The sequence below is a fragment of the Hemiscyllium ocellatum genome, chromosome 10 (assembly GCF_020745735.1).
Source record: "Hemiscyllium ocellatum isolate sHemOce1 chromosome 10, sHemOce1.pat.X.cur, whole genome shotgun sequence".
In the NCBI taxonomy this organism is placed as follows: Eukaryota; Metazoa; Chordata; class Chondrichthyes; order Orectolobiformes; family Hemiscylliidae; genus Hemiscyllium; species Hemiscyllium ocellatum.
Genome location: NC_083410.1, coordinates 109,187,929 through 109,204,401, shown reverse-complemented (window position 1 = coordinate 109,204,401; position 16,473 = coordinate 109,187,929). Strand labels below are relative to the sequence as shown.

Below are 16,473 nucleotides of genomic sequence, written 5' to 3'. Positions count from 1 at the left end.
TGGCTTCAAGGTAAGGAATCTGCTATGTAGGACTGAGATGAAGAGAAATTGCTTCAATTGGAAGGCTGTTGATCCATGGAAGAATCTGCCCCAGATGGCTGTGGGGCTTTAGTTATCAAGTCATACAGCTCAGAAGAGGCTCTATGGCCCATCAATTCTGTGACAACCTTTCTCCACTAATCCCACTTCCCAGCCATTGAGAAGATTCAAGGCTGAGATCAATAAATGTTGAATAATCAAAGAATTAAGAAATATGAGGGAAGGGCAGAAAATAGAAATTGAGGAAGAAAATAGGCCCTGACTACATTGAATGGGAAAGTCAACTCGAGGGGCCAAATGGTCTCAGACTGTTCCTATCTCTTCTGGTCATGTGTCCTTATCATTGGCTTGCATATTTTCTGGTTAGTTTCCCCATAGGCACTACTACAAGGCAAAATAATGATGAGGAATCAAGTTGATCCCTGGAGATTATCAGCTCTTAAATTTCAATGATCCAATCAAATTTTACAACAGGATGAGATAATGATGGTGGGTGCATTTGTGAAACAGCCCATTGTGTTTATGGAATATGGGCTTTAATTCACATGCGTTGGAGCACTGCTTCTTCAAGGGAATGCAAAACATTAATTTTAGCAATTAAAAATTGACAAGATCCTGTAAATATTTGAACAGAATTAGCTGTACATTAATGGCTGATGTTCAGACTATCACAGTAATTGTGTAAGTACAATTATGATGTATTGAATAAGCGTTCACTACAAATCTCAATTTTAGTTCAAACATTTTTAAAATTTTGATTAAAGGATAACCGCTGCCTATATTACAATAGCAAAGCTGCAAGCAGCAGCGAGTGCCTGATTATTGATGGAGGTGGGCCTGATAAATGGGTGGTTAAATGGGCTGTCTGTCAATTGGGGAATGCTCTGTCAAAAGTCATTGGCCAGCAGCAGGGTAAGGAACCTAGAGCTGGGTTGGAGTGGTTAGTGAGAGTCCATGTTAGTTTTGATAAAGGGGGAAGAGATGGAAAGTAGGGTACAGTCCTCTGTATTACAAAGTGTGGGCATGTCACATATAAGCTACAGTCTGATCATTATGGTGGGAAGGATGGGAACAGGATTGTTACATCAGTACGTCAAAAAGATAGACAACTGTATTGATCAGTGAGAAAGTATTTCAGTCCATTCCATTTGGAGAACTTCACTTGGAAGTATTATGCTCAGTGTAACTTGGCATACCCATGTGACCTAGGGTATAAGCATGTTGCAGTTTAGAAAAAAAAGCCATTAAACACTTCTACATGAACTCTGATGCCAGAACTGTCCAACTGAAGTTACATTGATTTCTTAAGAGAGCCAGCAGTGGTAATGAACAGCAAGGAAGAGTTAGAACAACAATCTAGTAATGTTCAATCATTGGATTAGTCAAACTGGCTGTGAATTTTCCAGTGCTGTGCAAATGAAAAATGATATGATATAGAACGATGACACATATTATGATGATTCCAGCCCCAAAGGCAAAATTATGAAATAGCTACAGAGTTAAACAAAAAACCTGAACAAATAGGAGTAGCAATTATCCTACTAGAGCTGGAGAATGAGGGTTACAAGTTACAATGTGCCCTCAAACTCAGTGAGGATCAAGAAAGCCAAACTGGAGAAATTCTAAGGACATTGAAATTACACTTTGAAACTTATATCAATGTTATTTATGTATGGTATACATTCAATCTCAGAATTCAGGGAGAGAGGGAGAAAATTATTCAATATGTGAGGGAACTGAGACATCTAGCTGATGAGTATTGAGACGTTCTGTGGCATAAGAGATTCTGCATGACTGCGCATCTGCTGACAGAGGAGAAACTTACTCTCCAGACAACTATCGATATAGAGCTCTGAGGTTGTCACTTTAGCTGGAAAGTACTAATGGAAGAATGGCTGTGGATTTACATAATACTGAGAGACAATCCAGTCCAAACAAAAACAACATAGTAGGAGAGAATAAAGAAGAAAATATGCAGAAGGGTAAACAAAATGATCTAATGCAAAGTAGAGAATGTAAATACTCTAAAATATGCCACACAAACAGGAAGATTAGATTCCCTACAGTGTGGAAACAGGCCCTTCAGCCCATACCAACTCTCTGAAGAGTAAACCACCCAGATCTATTTCCCTCTGACTAATACACCTAACACTATGGCCAATTTACCTGACCTGCACATCTTTGGACTGTAGGAGGAAACCAGAGCACCCGGTGGAAACCCACACAAACACAGGGAGAATGTGCAAACTCCACACAGACAATTGCCCAAGGTGGAATTGAACCTGGGACCCTGGTGTTGTGAGGCAGCAGTGCTAACCACAGAGCCACTATGCCACCCCAGAAAACCTGAAGTAATAATCATACCCCTCAACCAACAAGCCACATGCCAGAGGCACAATGTTCAATGTAGGGAAAAAACATTACGCTAACTGTAAGAAGCTATATCACATTACACACAGGCTTGTAGCTAGAGAGAGGCATGACTGCTGGAGAGATGACAATGCTGATGTACTATTCCACACCTTGCAACAGGTTAATATCAACAGGTCTAAAAATAGTCAGAGTGGTTTGTGCAAATTAAAATGATGACTACACAAGAGCATCAAGTGAAGGTTAAGAATCAAATAGACACTGGTGCTTCATGTAATGAAATGAGCGTCCCAGACCTGTATGATGTGACTCAGCATGCTGACCCCAAATGAAGTCCTCAAATACAACATTGAGGTGAAGCAATGGAATGATACTCATTCCAAGAATGAACTGCTAGAGGAAATGGTAGGTGCCAGTACAGTTATAATATTTAAGACATTTGGACAGGGACATGAATATGAAAGATATAGAGGAATATGGGCCAAACACAGACAAGTGGGACTAGCCTAGGTTAGGAAAGTTGGTTGGAATGGACAAGTTAGACCAAAGGGTCAGTTTCCATGCTGTAGGACCCGATAAATGAAGCTGAGAGCCTGATGCAGTAGGACGAATGCAGAACTGCAGTTTCAGGCAGCAGACATTAAGCAAAATCCATTAATCTCAGCTGCAACAAGACTGAAGTTTGGACAGGATCCTTTCACTGTCAGTGCATGAAGTATGCATGTGAATCCAGGTACTTTTATATTTTTCTAGTTCAACTTCCAGGTTCCTCCAGTGAACTCTCTCTAGCAGCCTCTCTGGATTCTGATTATGGTCTTCAAAGCCTTAATGAGATCCTTTGGATCTATGCCAACCTTCAGCCTTCCAGGTGTCCTTCAGACTGAAGGAGTTACCACTTCCTTAATGACTCCAGTCTCTTCCAGCTCCTCTGCCCTTGTCTTTCAGGCTGGGCTTGAGGGCTTCAGAAACCCTCCTCAGCAGGTGCTGATGTTGGTCCCACACTCTCATCCACTTCCAGATGACATTCACCAAGAAGATACCCAAGCCCGGCAAAAATATATTTGTAATCCTTCAGCAATCTTTGATTTAAAATAGCATGTCTTGTCAAATTTCAATATGTCCATAGGAATTTGGGTTTTGATCCAATTTTATGACACTTCATGCCCTGTAGAAACTGTGCAAGTTTCAATAAAATCATCCCCCATTCTTCAAAACCCTAAAGAATACATACCCTGTTTCCTCAATCTCTCGCCGTTAGACAATTATTCCATCCCAGGGATTAATATGATTTACTATCATATTATATCTGTGAAAATGTGTAACAATAGGTAGTTTACATGTTGTATGTGTGAGACAAGACCTATGTTAAAATCTATAAACCTGATGAAGGAGCAATGCTCCAAAAGCTTATGATTTCAAATAAACTGTTGGACTGTAACCTGGTGTCATGTGACTTCTGACTTGTCCACCTCAGTCCAACATTGGCACTTCCACATTAAAGAAAAGCTACTTAGTTAAAAATGGTCATAATTATTCATTAGATCTAAGTCGAGTGATGATGAGGCTTTGCACTTTTCATTCGTCAGGACATATCCAAGAATGCCAAATTGCAAATAATCGTAATTTATCGGTTGCTAACTAAGCAGTACCCTTTTTGCTGCAGTACGAAGTGTCGTCTATTTACCTCCCAATGACTGTGTTTTTACATTTCTTCATAATGAGAATTCATATCATTTGAAGCTTCAGTTTGATGTACTGATCTCTTACAGAATGCAGAAGCCAGCTACGATTTCAGCAGCAATGATCCATATCCATATCCCCGCTACACAGATGATTGGTTTAACAGGTAATGCAGATGCAATGTGCTCATTCTTTGGTGCTGCCCAGGAAGCTGCAGGCTCTTAAAATGCTGAAAAGCATGCAGTCTTACTGAATTATGAATGTGCCAAACAATCAAGGCCACTCAATGACAGCAGGGAGCGGTCAGTGTCTGGGTCACATTAGGTATTGATTTTTGTACTTGAACCAAATCGCTTTAACACACTTGATGCTCCATCCTTTGTCCACAGTGAAATATATATTTATTCAGGAGGCGAAAGCCAAACTGCTCTTGGTTTTATGAGGATTCTTGTTAATCTATTTATATTGGAAATGCCTCTGCGATTATTTGGTCTGTTAGACTGTATTTGACTGTATAGTGCACTGACCAAAGATTCTGACATATTGTCCAGGATTAGGATGACTAGTTTTGTATTTAAAGCCCAAACTTGAAATCTCTGTGAAATAGTCTTCTGTTTATTTAAGCCTACTAACCACATCTCTGCCCAACTCCAAATATAAAGAGGAAGAACTGAGTAGATGGAAAATAGAGTTAGTTCAGAAAGAGATATCCTATTGGATAATATGTGCTCACTGGACCTGGAATGTAAGTTATTGTGTTGAAATGATTAGATGTCTTTTGACATGATGATGCCGACAGACAAAAGGACAGTATAATATTGATTGTAGTTAGTGTTCTTGAATTTACTTCACATTAAAACACAACACTTAAAAACTTGGGGAGATGGTGATGAAGTGGTAATCTAGGTTCACAGGTTAATGCTTCAGGGATATAGGCTCCAATTCCACTGGGGAAACTCAATTCAATTAACATTGAATATTAGCTTTGATAATAAACAACCTTTCATTAATTATTGTTAAAAATCCATCTGGATCACTTTATTGTCCTTAACTGGTCTGACTGACATGTGACTCCGAACCCACAGCAATGTGGTTGACTCTTAACTGGCCTCTGAAATGAACTAGAGAGCCACCTCATTCAGGGGCAGTGAGGGATGGGGGACAAATGTTGACCTTGCCAGCGATTTCCAAATCCTATGAAAAATAACTTTTTAATATCTATCACACAACACCGACAAGAAGGGAATCAGCATGGAGAATGCTGGAGAAACTGTGGAGAGATAGAAACAGAGTTAATATTTTGAGTCCGATGTGGAAATTCTTTGGAAGTTCTGAAGGAGGATCCCTGAACTTGAAACTTTAACTCTGTTTCTCTCTCCACCGAGGCCGCCAGACATGCTGAGGTTCTCCAATAATCTCTCTCTCTTCGTTTCAGATTTCCAGCATCTTGCAGCATTTTACTTTTAATCATGACAGAATTGAGTAGTTGAGTCTTAGTTACCTGTATGACAGGTAGACGGTTATGTCTAAAAGAAAATTTAGAACTAATGTGTTAAATAATAAACAGCATTTTCATTTACTATTAGAATTTATAAAAGGGGAGATGATAAAGTATGGTAATGTCACTGGATCAGTAATCCAGAGGCTCAGGTTAATTCTCTGGGGATGAGGACTCACCTTTGACCATGGCAGCTGGGAATTTAAGTGAATAAAACTGGATTTAAAAGTTACTCTCAGCGACGGTGACCACGACAATTACCTGATATCTTCTAATCAAACAGTTCAGAGATGTATTTACACACCTCTGGAGCAAGTAGGACTTGAGCCTGCATGGGGTTCCGAAGGTAGGGACACGCTCACTGTGCCATTACCTGACACTTGGTGTTCTAGCTCCTCAATGTGAAGGTCAGTATATCAGAAAACAACAAAACAGGTTTAGTGACAACGAACATAGCAACAAGAGTAAGCCATTCAGCCCCTCCAGCCTGATCCGCCATTCAACAAGATCATGGCTGATCTGTGGCCTAACTCCATAGACCTGCTTTTGGCCCACATCCCTTAATACCTTCGTTAATGAAAATTTATCTGTCTCACATTTGAAATGAACAACTGATGCAGCATCACAGCCATTTGTGAAAGACAGTTCCAAACCTCTATCACCCTTTGTTGAGGTGTCACTCATGTCAGGGTTAGACCTGAGAGAATGGGGAGCCGCAAGTTTGGAGGGTGTGCAGCAAGCAGAGAGATTGAGTTAATGTAACTCTGCCAATTCCCAAGAATTTTTTTTTGTTCACTCACAGGGCATGGGTGTTACTGGCTGGGTCAGTATTTATTGCCCATCCCCAGCTTTCCCTTGAGAAGGTAATGGTGAGCTGTCTTCTCGAGCCACTGCAGTCTATGTGCTGTAGATAGACCCATAATGCCATAAGGAAGGGAATTCCAGGATTTTGACCCAGCAACACTGACCTACCACCTGCCCTTGTATAATCACATGCTTTTTCTGTTCGTTTGATTCTACCATAAACATTTGTGGTTCACCGTGGATGGTGGGCCTGTCCCTTGGATCTTTTCTTACTCTTTGGAATATTTCTGTTCTATTTATTCTTGAATGTCCGCTTAAATATCTGCCAGTGCATTTCTTTGACCTATCCTTTAGCCTAACCTGCCAATTCACTTGGCCCAACCCTGCTTTCATGCCCTCATTATTGCCCTTGTTTAAGTTGTTAAAAACTCTCTTAAACCCACTCTCTCCCTGGAGCTGAATTTAAAATTCAATCATGTTATTGTCGCTATTTTCTAGGAGCACTTTCACTATGAAATCAATAATTAATTCCATCTTGTTTCTTAATACCAGGCTGAGTATATCATAATAAATTATCCTGAAAACATTCAATACACTGGTCATCAAGGCTACCTTTATCCACCTAACATGTTTGATCTATTGTAGATGAAAATCTTCTGTGATTATTGCCATGCTTTTCCAATGAGCTGCCATTATATTTCCCTCTGTGCTTCACTTTACCAAGTGGTTTCTCACAAGGGTCCTGTACTCCACTCCCACAGCTGACTTTATCATTTTTCATCTCTTCCCAGAATGTTTCCACATCCTGGTTTCCTCAGCTTAGGCCACCCTCTCTGTCCATTATTCATGAATAGGGTCATTTCTCCACCCTTCCCTAGCTGCTTGATCTTCCTCAAGATTAGAGTTTTTGAGAAGATTTTGTAGCTCGCATTGTAGATGAAGTTGTGGATTTGTTCGCTGAGCCCATTTGTTTTTCTGCAAGCATTTCATCACCTCGCAAAGTGACATAATCAGTACATCTTTTATAAGGTGTTGGTGCTCTATCTTGCCTGGTGTTTATATGTCTCTGTTTGTTGTTACTCTGGTTGTGTATCGGAGTGGTTTGTATGGAGTCCAGTTCAATGTGTCTATTGATTGAGTTCCGGTTCGAGTGCCCGGCTTCAAGGAATTCCTGTTTCACCTGTGCTCAGATGGGTACATTGTCCCAGTTGAATTTGTGTCCTCCGTTGTCTGTGGGTTGGGAATGGGAGAGTATTGGTCATGTCTGGCAGTGTACACTCATATGGCAGTTTCCTTCCTGTCTGCCCTGTGAAGTGTTTCTCACAGTCCCTGCAGGGTATCCTGTAGATAACGTTCATGTGGGTTTCCTAGGTATTCTTCAAAATTCAGGCACCAACCATGTCAACCTGCAAGCATGTCTCCAATAGCTACCATTGTTTACAAATCAATGGCACATTCTTGTGACTATATTAGCAAATCAGTAGATGGATTATCATAAGACTGTAAGATGTAAGAGCAGAAGTAAGCACTTATTACATTGAGTCTAGATTAGAGTGGTGCTGGAAAAGCACAGCAGGTCAGGCAGCATCCGAGGAGCAGGAAAATCAACGTTTTGGGCAAAAGCTGTATTACACTGAGTCTGCTCCACCATTCGTTGAGGTCATAAGTGATCTAATATAATCCTCAACTCCACTTTCCTGCCCTTTCTCCATAACCTTTGATTCCTTTCCTGATTAAAAATCTAGCTGTCTCATTGACCCAACCTTGACAGGCCTCTGTGGTAAAGAATTTCACAGGTTCATTACCCTCTAAGAGACGAAATTCCTCTTCATCTCTGTCTTAAACGGGTGACCCCTGATTTTGAGATGATGCTATCTGGTCCCACACTCTCCCTCAGGGGAAAACGACCTTTCTGCACCAACCTGTCAAGACCCGAGAGATTCTTGGATGTTTCAATAAGACCACCACTCTTTTTTTCTAAATTCTGAGAACAGGCCCAACCTACTAATCTCTCCTCATAAGACACTTCCTCCATACTCAGGATCGGTGTCGTAAACTTTCTCTGGGCTGCCTCCAATGTCAGTGTATCTATCTTTTATTAGGGACACAAAACTGTTCACTGCGTTACAGCTGCTCTCTGACTTGTACCTTGTATAGTTTTAGCAAAACCTCCTTTCCAATGCTTTCAAAATAAAGGCCAACATTTTATTTCCCTTCCTTATTTGGATGCTAGCTTTTTGTCATTCATGGATGAAAACCCCTCTGTCCTGTTACTCTCTGCCATCTTTCTCTGTTTAACCAGCTTACAGCTCCTCTATCCTGCCTGCCAGCGTGCATAACATCATGTTTCAGAAACCTGAATTCTAATCAGCAGATGTGGAATTGAACTGAAGTTGAATAAATCTGGAATCAGAAACTAGTCTCACTAACTGTGAGCAGAAAATTGGTAGAGTATCAGAAAAACACATCGGATTTGTTAATGTTGCTTAGGGAAGGAAATCAGCCAACCTTACCTGGTCTGGCCTACATGTGACTCCAGACCCACAGTTGACCCTGAATTGGCCTAGTGTGCCACCCAGCTGCCAATGAGGCACCTCACCACCTTTGCAAGAGCAATTGAAGCTGGGCAATAAATGCTGCCCTTTACCAGCATTGTCTACATGCCCTGAATCAACAAAACCAAAAACAAGTCATTGATGTGCGATGTTTAATTTATTGTTTGAATAATTATGGAACCCTCTCCTGCAGCCACGGGACACGGTGTGCTGGTGAAGTGTCTGCTGCTGCCAATAACAACATATGTGGTGTGGGAGTGGCTTACTCATCACGGGTGGCAGGTATGGTATAATGTGTCAAGCTATGTTAATGAAGGAGCTGTGTTAGGAGCAAAGCAAGCGAGAGGCAGAAATCCCCATCAGATTTTACAAATGCAAAGCAAAATTAAGTAACCAAGAGAAAAAGAACACTTTTTTCGGGAGGTAATAGGGTAATTTTTTGGGGGGGATGTCCTTGGGATGTATTTCCAAACTGAAAATGCCAAAGGACAGCATCTTGTTGTTGCAAATCCCTTATTCATTGAATTTGATTTTTCAATTTTTGTCTTTTTTGAACATATTTACCTGCAGCATTTTGGCTCATTGGACTAAAACGCGAATTAATTTTCAATAATAATCAGCAAACATTATGCTGAAAGGGTAAGGGTAGATTACTGTAGTTGGCTAGATGGCTAAAGGATGGTCCAGAGTGATGCTAACAGCACAGGTTCGATCCCCACACTGACAGTGCTTGTTCAGACTCGCCAACGTCCTTGCCTTGCCCCATATAGAGGGGTGCCCCTCAAGTTCTCCCTCTGACAATGACAGATGCACAAAGTCCTTCTTGGACTGAGGCTAATTACCTTCCCAGTGATGAAAATATGGCATGTCGTGTGGCATGTGCCATCTACAAGATGCACTGCAGCAACTCACCCAGGCTCTTTTAACAGCACCCTACAAACCCTCGATCTATGCCACCTCAAAAGGCAAGAGCAGGAGGTACATGAGAACATTCCCCCCCACACCCCACGCCAACCCATACACCATCCTGACCCAGAAACATGCCATTGAAAATATACTGTAAGTTCCCTCTGTAGCTGTATTGTGAGCCTACCTACAACACAGGAACTATAGTGATTCAAGAAAATGCCACCTTCCTGTAGGAATTAAGGATGAGTAATAAATGCAGGACTTGCCTGTGATATCTGGTAAATGGTAAATGTTTTAAGAGATCAATCAGAAGAGCTGATTACAGGGGTGCAGGGCCAATAATTCTCACCTGGTATTTTGGTTCAAAGCCCAGTCTACCCACCTTTTCCTCCCAACACCAATGTACACATTACAAATTGCAACTTCCATCCCAACTCTCTCTGCCTGCAACAGTTTTAAGAGTCAAGAAATCCTGTGAAATTGATATATAAATCCAACTTCGGAATGATTCTGAATGAGACATGTCGAGAGACAAGCTTGAGGCAACTTGTGTCAATGGAAGTTGTGAGATTCAATCAGATCTCAACAACATGCATCAAAGCAAAATAATACTGTAGTGATTAAACTCACAATAATACAACACCCACACTGGTTCTAGAAAGCAGACATATCAAATAATAGAATACTCACTCCTTCAGTTATGTGATAGAACATCACAAATCTGTGTCTTATTTCAAAATATACAAATTATTGCTTTTTTCTCCGATTAAACTGGACAAAACGTAAAATATATAAAATATAAAACATTGTAGTGACAGCTGGCCATTCAGCCCCTCCAGAATATAACGGCTGATCTCTTACCTCAGTTTCATTTCTGGACCAAATCCTATATTCCTTGATTCTTTTCAATGTCCAAAAACCTACTAACCTCAATCTTCAATCCTCTCAATGACTGAGTATCCAATGTCTCTGTGGTGGAGAATTCCAGTGACTCACAACCCTCTGAGTGAAGCCATTTCTTCTCAATTTCATCCTTAACCTTCATCTCCTTAACCTGAGATGAGGGGGAAACAGCTTCTCAGCATCGACCCTGTCCTGGTTTGGGGGAATTCCACATATCTCAATGAGATTTGTCTTTAATTCTTAGAAACTCAAAGAATATAGTCTCATTCTATTCCATCTCTCCTTGTATGTCAGCTCTCTCCTTCAAGGAACCAATCAATGGACCTTTGTTATACCAACTCCAAGGCAAGAGGATCCTTCTTGAAGAATGGATGGCCTCTTCGACAATGCTCCAAGTGTAGTCTTACCTGTTGTGTTTGGAATGAGGTCAGTCAGCTAGACCTCATAGCTTATGAGACCCCTGATTGAGCTGTTAAGCTGGTCCAATCAGGGAGCCCAGGCTGACATCAAAGGGTAAATGAGACAAAAGAAACTTCAGATTCTGGATTCCAAGGTAGACAAGCAGGAGGCTGGAAGAACACAACAAGCCAGGCAATGTCAGGAAGTGGAGAGGTCAAGGTTACAGGAAGGGTTACACGTGAAATGTTGACTTCTCCACCTCCTGATGTTGCCTGGCTTGCTGTGTTCTTCCAGCCTCCTGCCTGTCTACCATAAAGGGGTGGATGTCAGGGATACTGAGCCCTGAATGCCTGACTCAGTGAGAGGTTGTGCTATTGTCAAAGGCTGTGCATTTGTAAATAAAGGATGATGGGTGATGGCATGCCAGTCTCTGAATAGTTGTTTCATTTCCAAAAGTCCTATATAATGGCACCAAGAATTCCTTAATCTGAGGCTCCCCTTGGTACATAACCTCCAACGTTTCAATTCTGATGTGCTCCTCAGATTTATGAAGCCAGACACACCAATCCCTTTGAACACCAAATGCCTCTGTACAGTCCATCATCATAATTTGATATTTTTCAAATCATATTTTTAAAAAGGCTGCTTTTGCTGACACCCAGGTGTATGGTCAGTAGCAGTGAATATCTCGAATGATTGAAATCAATAGTGATAAAGACCTAACAAACATCTAAAAAAAAATAAAAATTAATGAAAAAGCATATCAGTTAAGAGAAAAAATGTGAAGTTGCTGAGGTCTTACAGACCATAGGGCTTCTCTCTTTAGAGAGAGAACTGGTGGTGGTTTAACCAGGGGGTCACCATGCCTCAGGCAAGGGGTTGACAAAACAAACCCTTCATGGTAGCCTCAGCTGGTACAGGAATTGAACCCACACTGTTAGTATCACAAGCCAGCTATCCAGCCAACTGAGCTAACCTGTGCAACCATTAAACAAGGTTTATTTTGTTAGTTTTTTAAAAATCAATGTTATATTTATATCTACAGGGACACAGTCTGTCAAAATCAGAAAGGAACATGTGCAGTCATCATTTATCATTGCATCATAGGCATCAGCACTCCATTGATTAAAAAAAAGGTCCAGAAACAATCAAATACAATTGCTCCATTTCTGATGCATGGATGAATTGTATTGATATTTTCAGAAACGTTCACATGATCTCTCAACATTCTACAGGCATTCGCATGCTGGACCAGCCATTCATGACTGACATCATTGAAGCCTCTTCCATCAGTCACATGCCTCAGATTATAGACATCTACAGCGCCAGCTGGGGGCCAACTGATGACGGTAAAACCGTGGATGGACCTCGTGAGTTGACTTTACAGGCCATGGCGGATGGTGTTAACAAGGTAAGAGCAGAGGCGGAGGTGATAATTGATGGAGGAGTTACACATTCTCACTCATATACATGTGGAAACCAGCACCAAAGTGAGGAAGGTGGTAACCAGCTCAGATGAGATGGGTTGATTGGGTTTTTGCTTTGGATTCAGTGATCCCACACTGGAAATTGTAAGCCGTAAAACTACCACCCATTCATTTACCAAGACAGGAAGCCGGAGTCAGTGTGACATCCACAACTGTTACTTACCCTTCACAGTTCATTGGAAACTCCAGTCTACTGTCTCTCTTGCTAATCAATACCCTTTAGTGACCAACCTGTGTTATTTTCCTCATCAATCTGTTCAGAGATGATAATATCACCTCTGGATCAGATGGGGCATGAACTCGGACCGCCTGGTCTAGAGGTAGGGACACTACCATTGTGCCACTGAAACCGGAGCATCAGTAAATTATCCAATCAGTAACTGATGCATTCTCTAAATCTTCAGAATGTTCTGGTCTATTCTTTACAACGTGTGTAATTTTTTTTCCAAGATTAAATATTTTCGTTCTGGGATTCTATAGTTAACAGGTGTCTTATTGGAATACCTACATCAGATGGAGCACAGCTGTTCAAGCGCTTAGCTAACGTGCATCACCTCAAGGGACACCTGAGGATGGGTAACAAGTCTTGGCCCAGCCAGGGATACTCACATCCCATGAATGATAAAGAAATGTTAACCAGAACTGAACCTAATAGGTGACATTGTGAATCAAGTAACTGCAGAGGGGTGAAATATAAGAAAAATCACATTTTGATAGAGTTCGTGTAGTAAATAGATTCCTTTCAGTGTAGAAACAGACCATTTGGCCCAACTAGTCCACACCGACCCTCCGAAGAGTAACCCACCCAGACCCATTTCCCTCTGACTAATGCACCTAACACTATGGGCAATTTAGCATGTCCATTTCACCTGACCTGCACATCTTTGGACTGTGGGAGGAAACCGGAGCACCCAGAGGAAACCTACACAGACACGGGGAGAATGTGCAAACTTCACACAGACACTCGCACAAGGCTGGAATCAAACCTGGGACCCTGGTGCTGCGAGGCAGCAGTGCCATCTCTTATTTTAAATACGACTATCAGGAGACCATTCACTCTAGCTGTCTCATGAGAGAGGTAAAGCCTAGACCCATCTCTAGTATATTGATAATATCTAGTACGTATAGTTGTTTATTATGTTTAAATAAAAAAAGGAATGTTTGACCCGATGTCAAAAGATTATTGCAACATTTGCTTACCTTTCTTCCAAACTTAACCACATGACCCTGAACTTTATGTCAGACACAGAAGCAAATGGCATTTACTTTCCAAAATCTGTGGAGCTGAGACATATATCACATAAATTGTTAATGTTTTGGTGGACATTAAATTATGTAAAAACAGAAATTATCCTATACAAGGCTTTTCTATGGCATTGAGTAAAAAGTGAGGTCTGCAGATGCTGGAGATCAGAGCTGAAAATGTCTTGCTGGTTAAAGCGCAGCAGGTCAGGCAGCATCCAAGGAACAGGAAATTCAACGTTTCGGGCACAAGCCCTTCATCTATGGCATTTCAGAACAAATTTGAAATCTGTCAGATTCTCTTTCAACTATGCCTCTCCTCCAAAACCCCTTCATTTTTCAGCACTAAAATTCCAACGTTGGAAATGCCAAGAACTCATGACTGTGACAGAGCAGTAATTATTCTGTCTACCACCGATCTAAGTAACAAATCTAATAGTCCTTCAGTTAGTGAGGCTGCATCAACAACCAGCTAATGTGATTTGTCTCCATTTTAGATTTGGCAGTATTCCCACTGATCTCTAAAGTCTGAAATTATTGTCAAAGGAAACCAGATACTTCAGTGCTCAGAGAACAACTGCAAGTCTGATTTACTGACTTCTAACTGTTACAATTATCCAGATTTTGAATTGTTCACTGCTGTAACAAACGCAATATGAGAAAGACCTTGAACACCCAAATCTGTAACCTCCTCCAATCCTGGAGATATTTGCACCATTTCTGACCTCTTGCACATCCCAAATATATTCACCCCATGTTCGGAAGCCATTCCTCCAGTTGCTGTGGCCCTAAGTTTTCTTAACCCCCCCACCCCCAAAAAAACTCTCTAAACTTTCTAATCCACTCTCTCCCCCTTAATAAAGTTTAAACCTCCTTCTTTAAGCAAGCTTTCAATTACTTCTCCTGTTGTCTCTTCCTGTGACTTTGTGTCAAATTGTAGTTGATAATTCTGATATAAAGCATCCTGTAGATTGGAGATGCTATGTGAAAGGAAGAAACTTGCATCGTTGTTGAATGTTATTATCCGATTTGCTAGATCCCAGGCTGAAATCTGGCTCAATGGAATTAATTTTGTTTTACTTCTTATTTTGGTTTTAGTGTGGTGGTCTTTAGCAGATTTGGTTTTAACAATAAAGTGGAAGTTTATGACGCAAGAAGAAATTAAGAAAACCATAGAATATACCAAGCTATTTTGCATATAACACAAGATTAAAGATTTTGAAACAGACAGTAAAATCCAATCTCAAAATTTCCGACAGCACTCCTTTACAGTACTCACACCAGAGAGAATTCCTTTCTCTATCTTGTCCATAGGAATTAATTCAACTGTGGCTTAATTTCCAGTCTTTACAATCTGATTGCCTCTTACTGGATTCTTGATACAACTGGGCTTTCTCAATTTCCAATCATTCCTCCTGGGCTTAACCAACCACTTCTGGTCTGGAACTTTCATTTATACTGAGGTAACCTGTTTCGCAGGAGTTCAAAACTATCTCCTTCTCCATCAGTAACTGCCTCACATATCCAGCTTCATCCAAGACTCATGAAACTTAAAACTAAAATAAAAAGTTTCTTTAAACAATTACTGCTTTACCATGCCATTCCAAAACCTTCTAACTGAGGCCTAAAGCAGAGATGTTTACTCTGTTCAGTTGCAAAACTCACTGAATAAGAACAAAATCCCATTACTCTCAAGAAAGTCTCCCTCCTCTTATATGTTTTAAAATGAGTCACCATGGCCACAGAAACAGTTGCAAGTTAATCATTAAAAACTGAGCAAACCCACATGCCACTACTGCAAAATGCAATCTCTAAATTAAATTATATCAAAATTTATATAAATCACACCCCTTGCATCTCAACAGCTATACTTTTATAACCTCAGATGTCTCAAAGTGTTTTACAGCCAATGATGTAATTTTGAACTGTATTTAGTTTTGCAATATAGAAAATGCAGCTGACGATTTTCACACAGCAGACTCCCACTAAGACCAAGTAATTGATTCTTTATTGATGTTGGTTTAAGAATGAATATTGGATACTAAGAGATCTCCCCTGTCTGTCTTCAAAACAATATCACAGGGGATCCTCCGTCTGCCACTAGAGAGAACAGACAAGGTCTCAGTGACATGTCATCTGAAATGGGATTCAGAAATAACTCACAAACAAATCTCACATGCTGTCACTTCTACAATTATTACCCCTTCTCTGCTGAAGTAAGATCAGAATTTTTACATTTTCCTAGGTTTTGAAAACCAATCGACACCATTTTCACCGTATGACCTTAAAATCTGTGGGCCAAATTTTTATTTAAATTTGCTCCTTTTTTTAGTATTTCTATTCATTCACAGGATGAGAACGTTACTGGCTTTTGTTGAATTTATATTGAAAATCAACAATTATCAAGAATTGGAAAGAGATCTCTTCTGTGTGATTGTGTGTGTTTGATTTGTAATATCATTACTAGAGTGTGGTGAAAATTCACTAACAGAGTAGGCTGTGTCATGACAGAGTGGATGTTAATTCGGAGCCAGAAGTCACATGACACCAGGTAATAGTCCAACAAGTTTATGTGAAATCACAAGCT

At 40.6% G+C, this 16,473-nt stretch overlaps 1 protein-coding gene across 1 annotated transcript in view; it reads left to right on the top strand.

Annotated features, from left to right (window-relative positions):
• pcsk2 (proprotein convertase subtilisin/kexin type 2) overlaps nucleotides 1–16,473 on the top strand; it is a 90,713-nt gene that overhangs the window by 48,972 nt on the left and 25,268 nt on the right. The window contains exons 6-8 of the mRNA XM_060831092.1: nucleotides 4,179–4,255; nucleotides 9,140–9,228; nucleotides 12,393–12,568. Of these exons, the coding sequence (XP_060687075.1) occupies nucleotides 4,179–4,255; nucleotides 9,140–9,228; nucleotides 12,393–12,568 (342 nt within the window). The remainder of the gene's footprint in view (nucleotides 1–4,178; nucleotides 4,256–9,139; nucleotides 9,229–12,392; nucleotides 12,569–16,473) is intronic.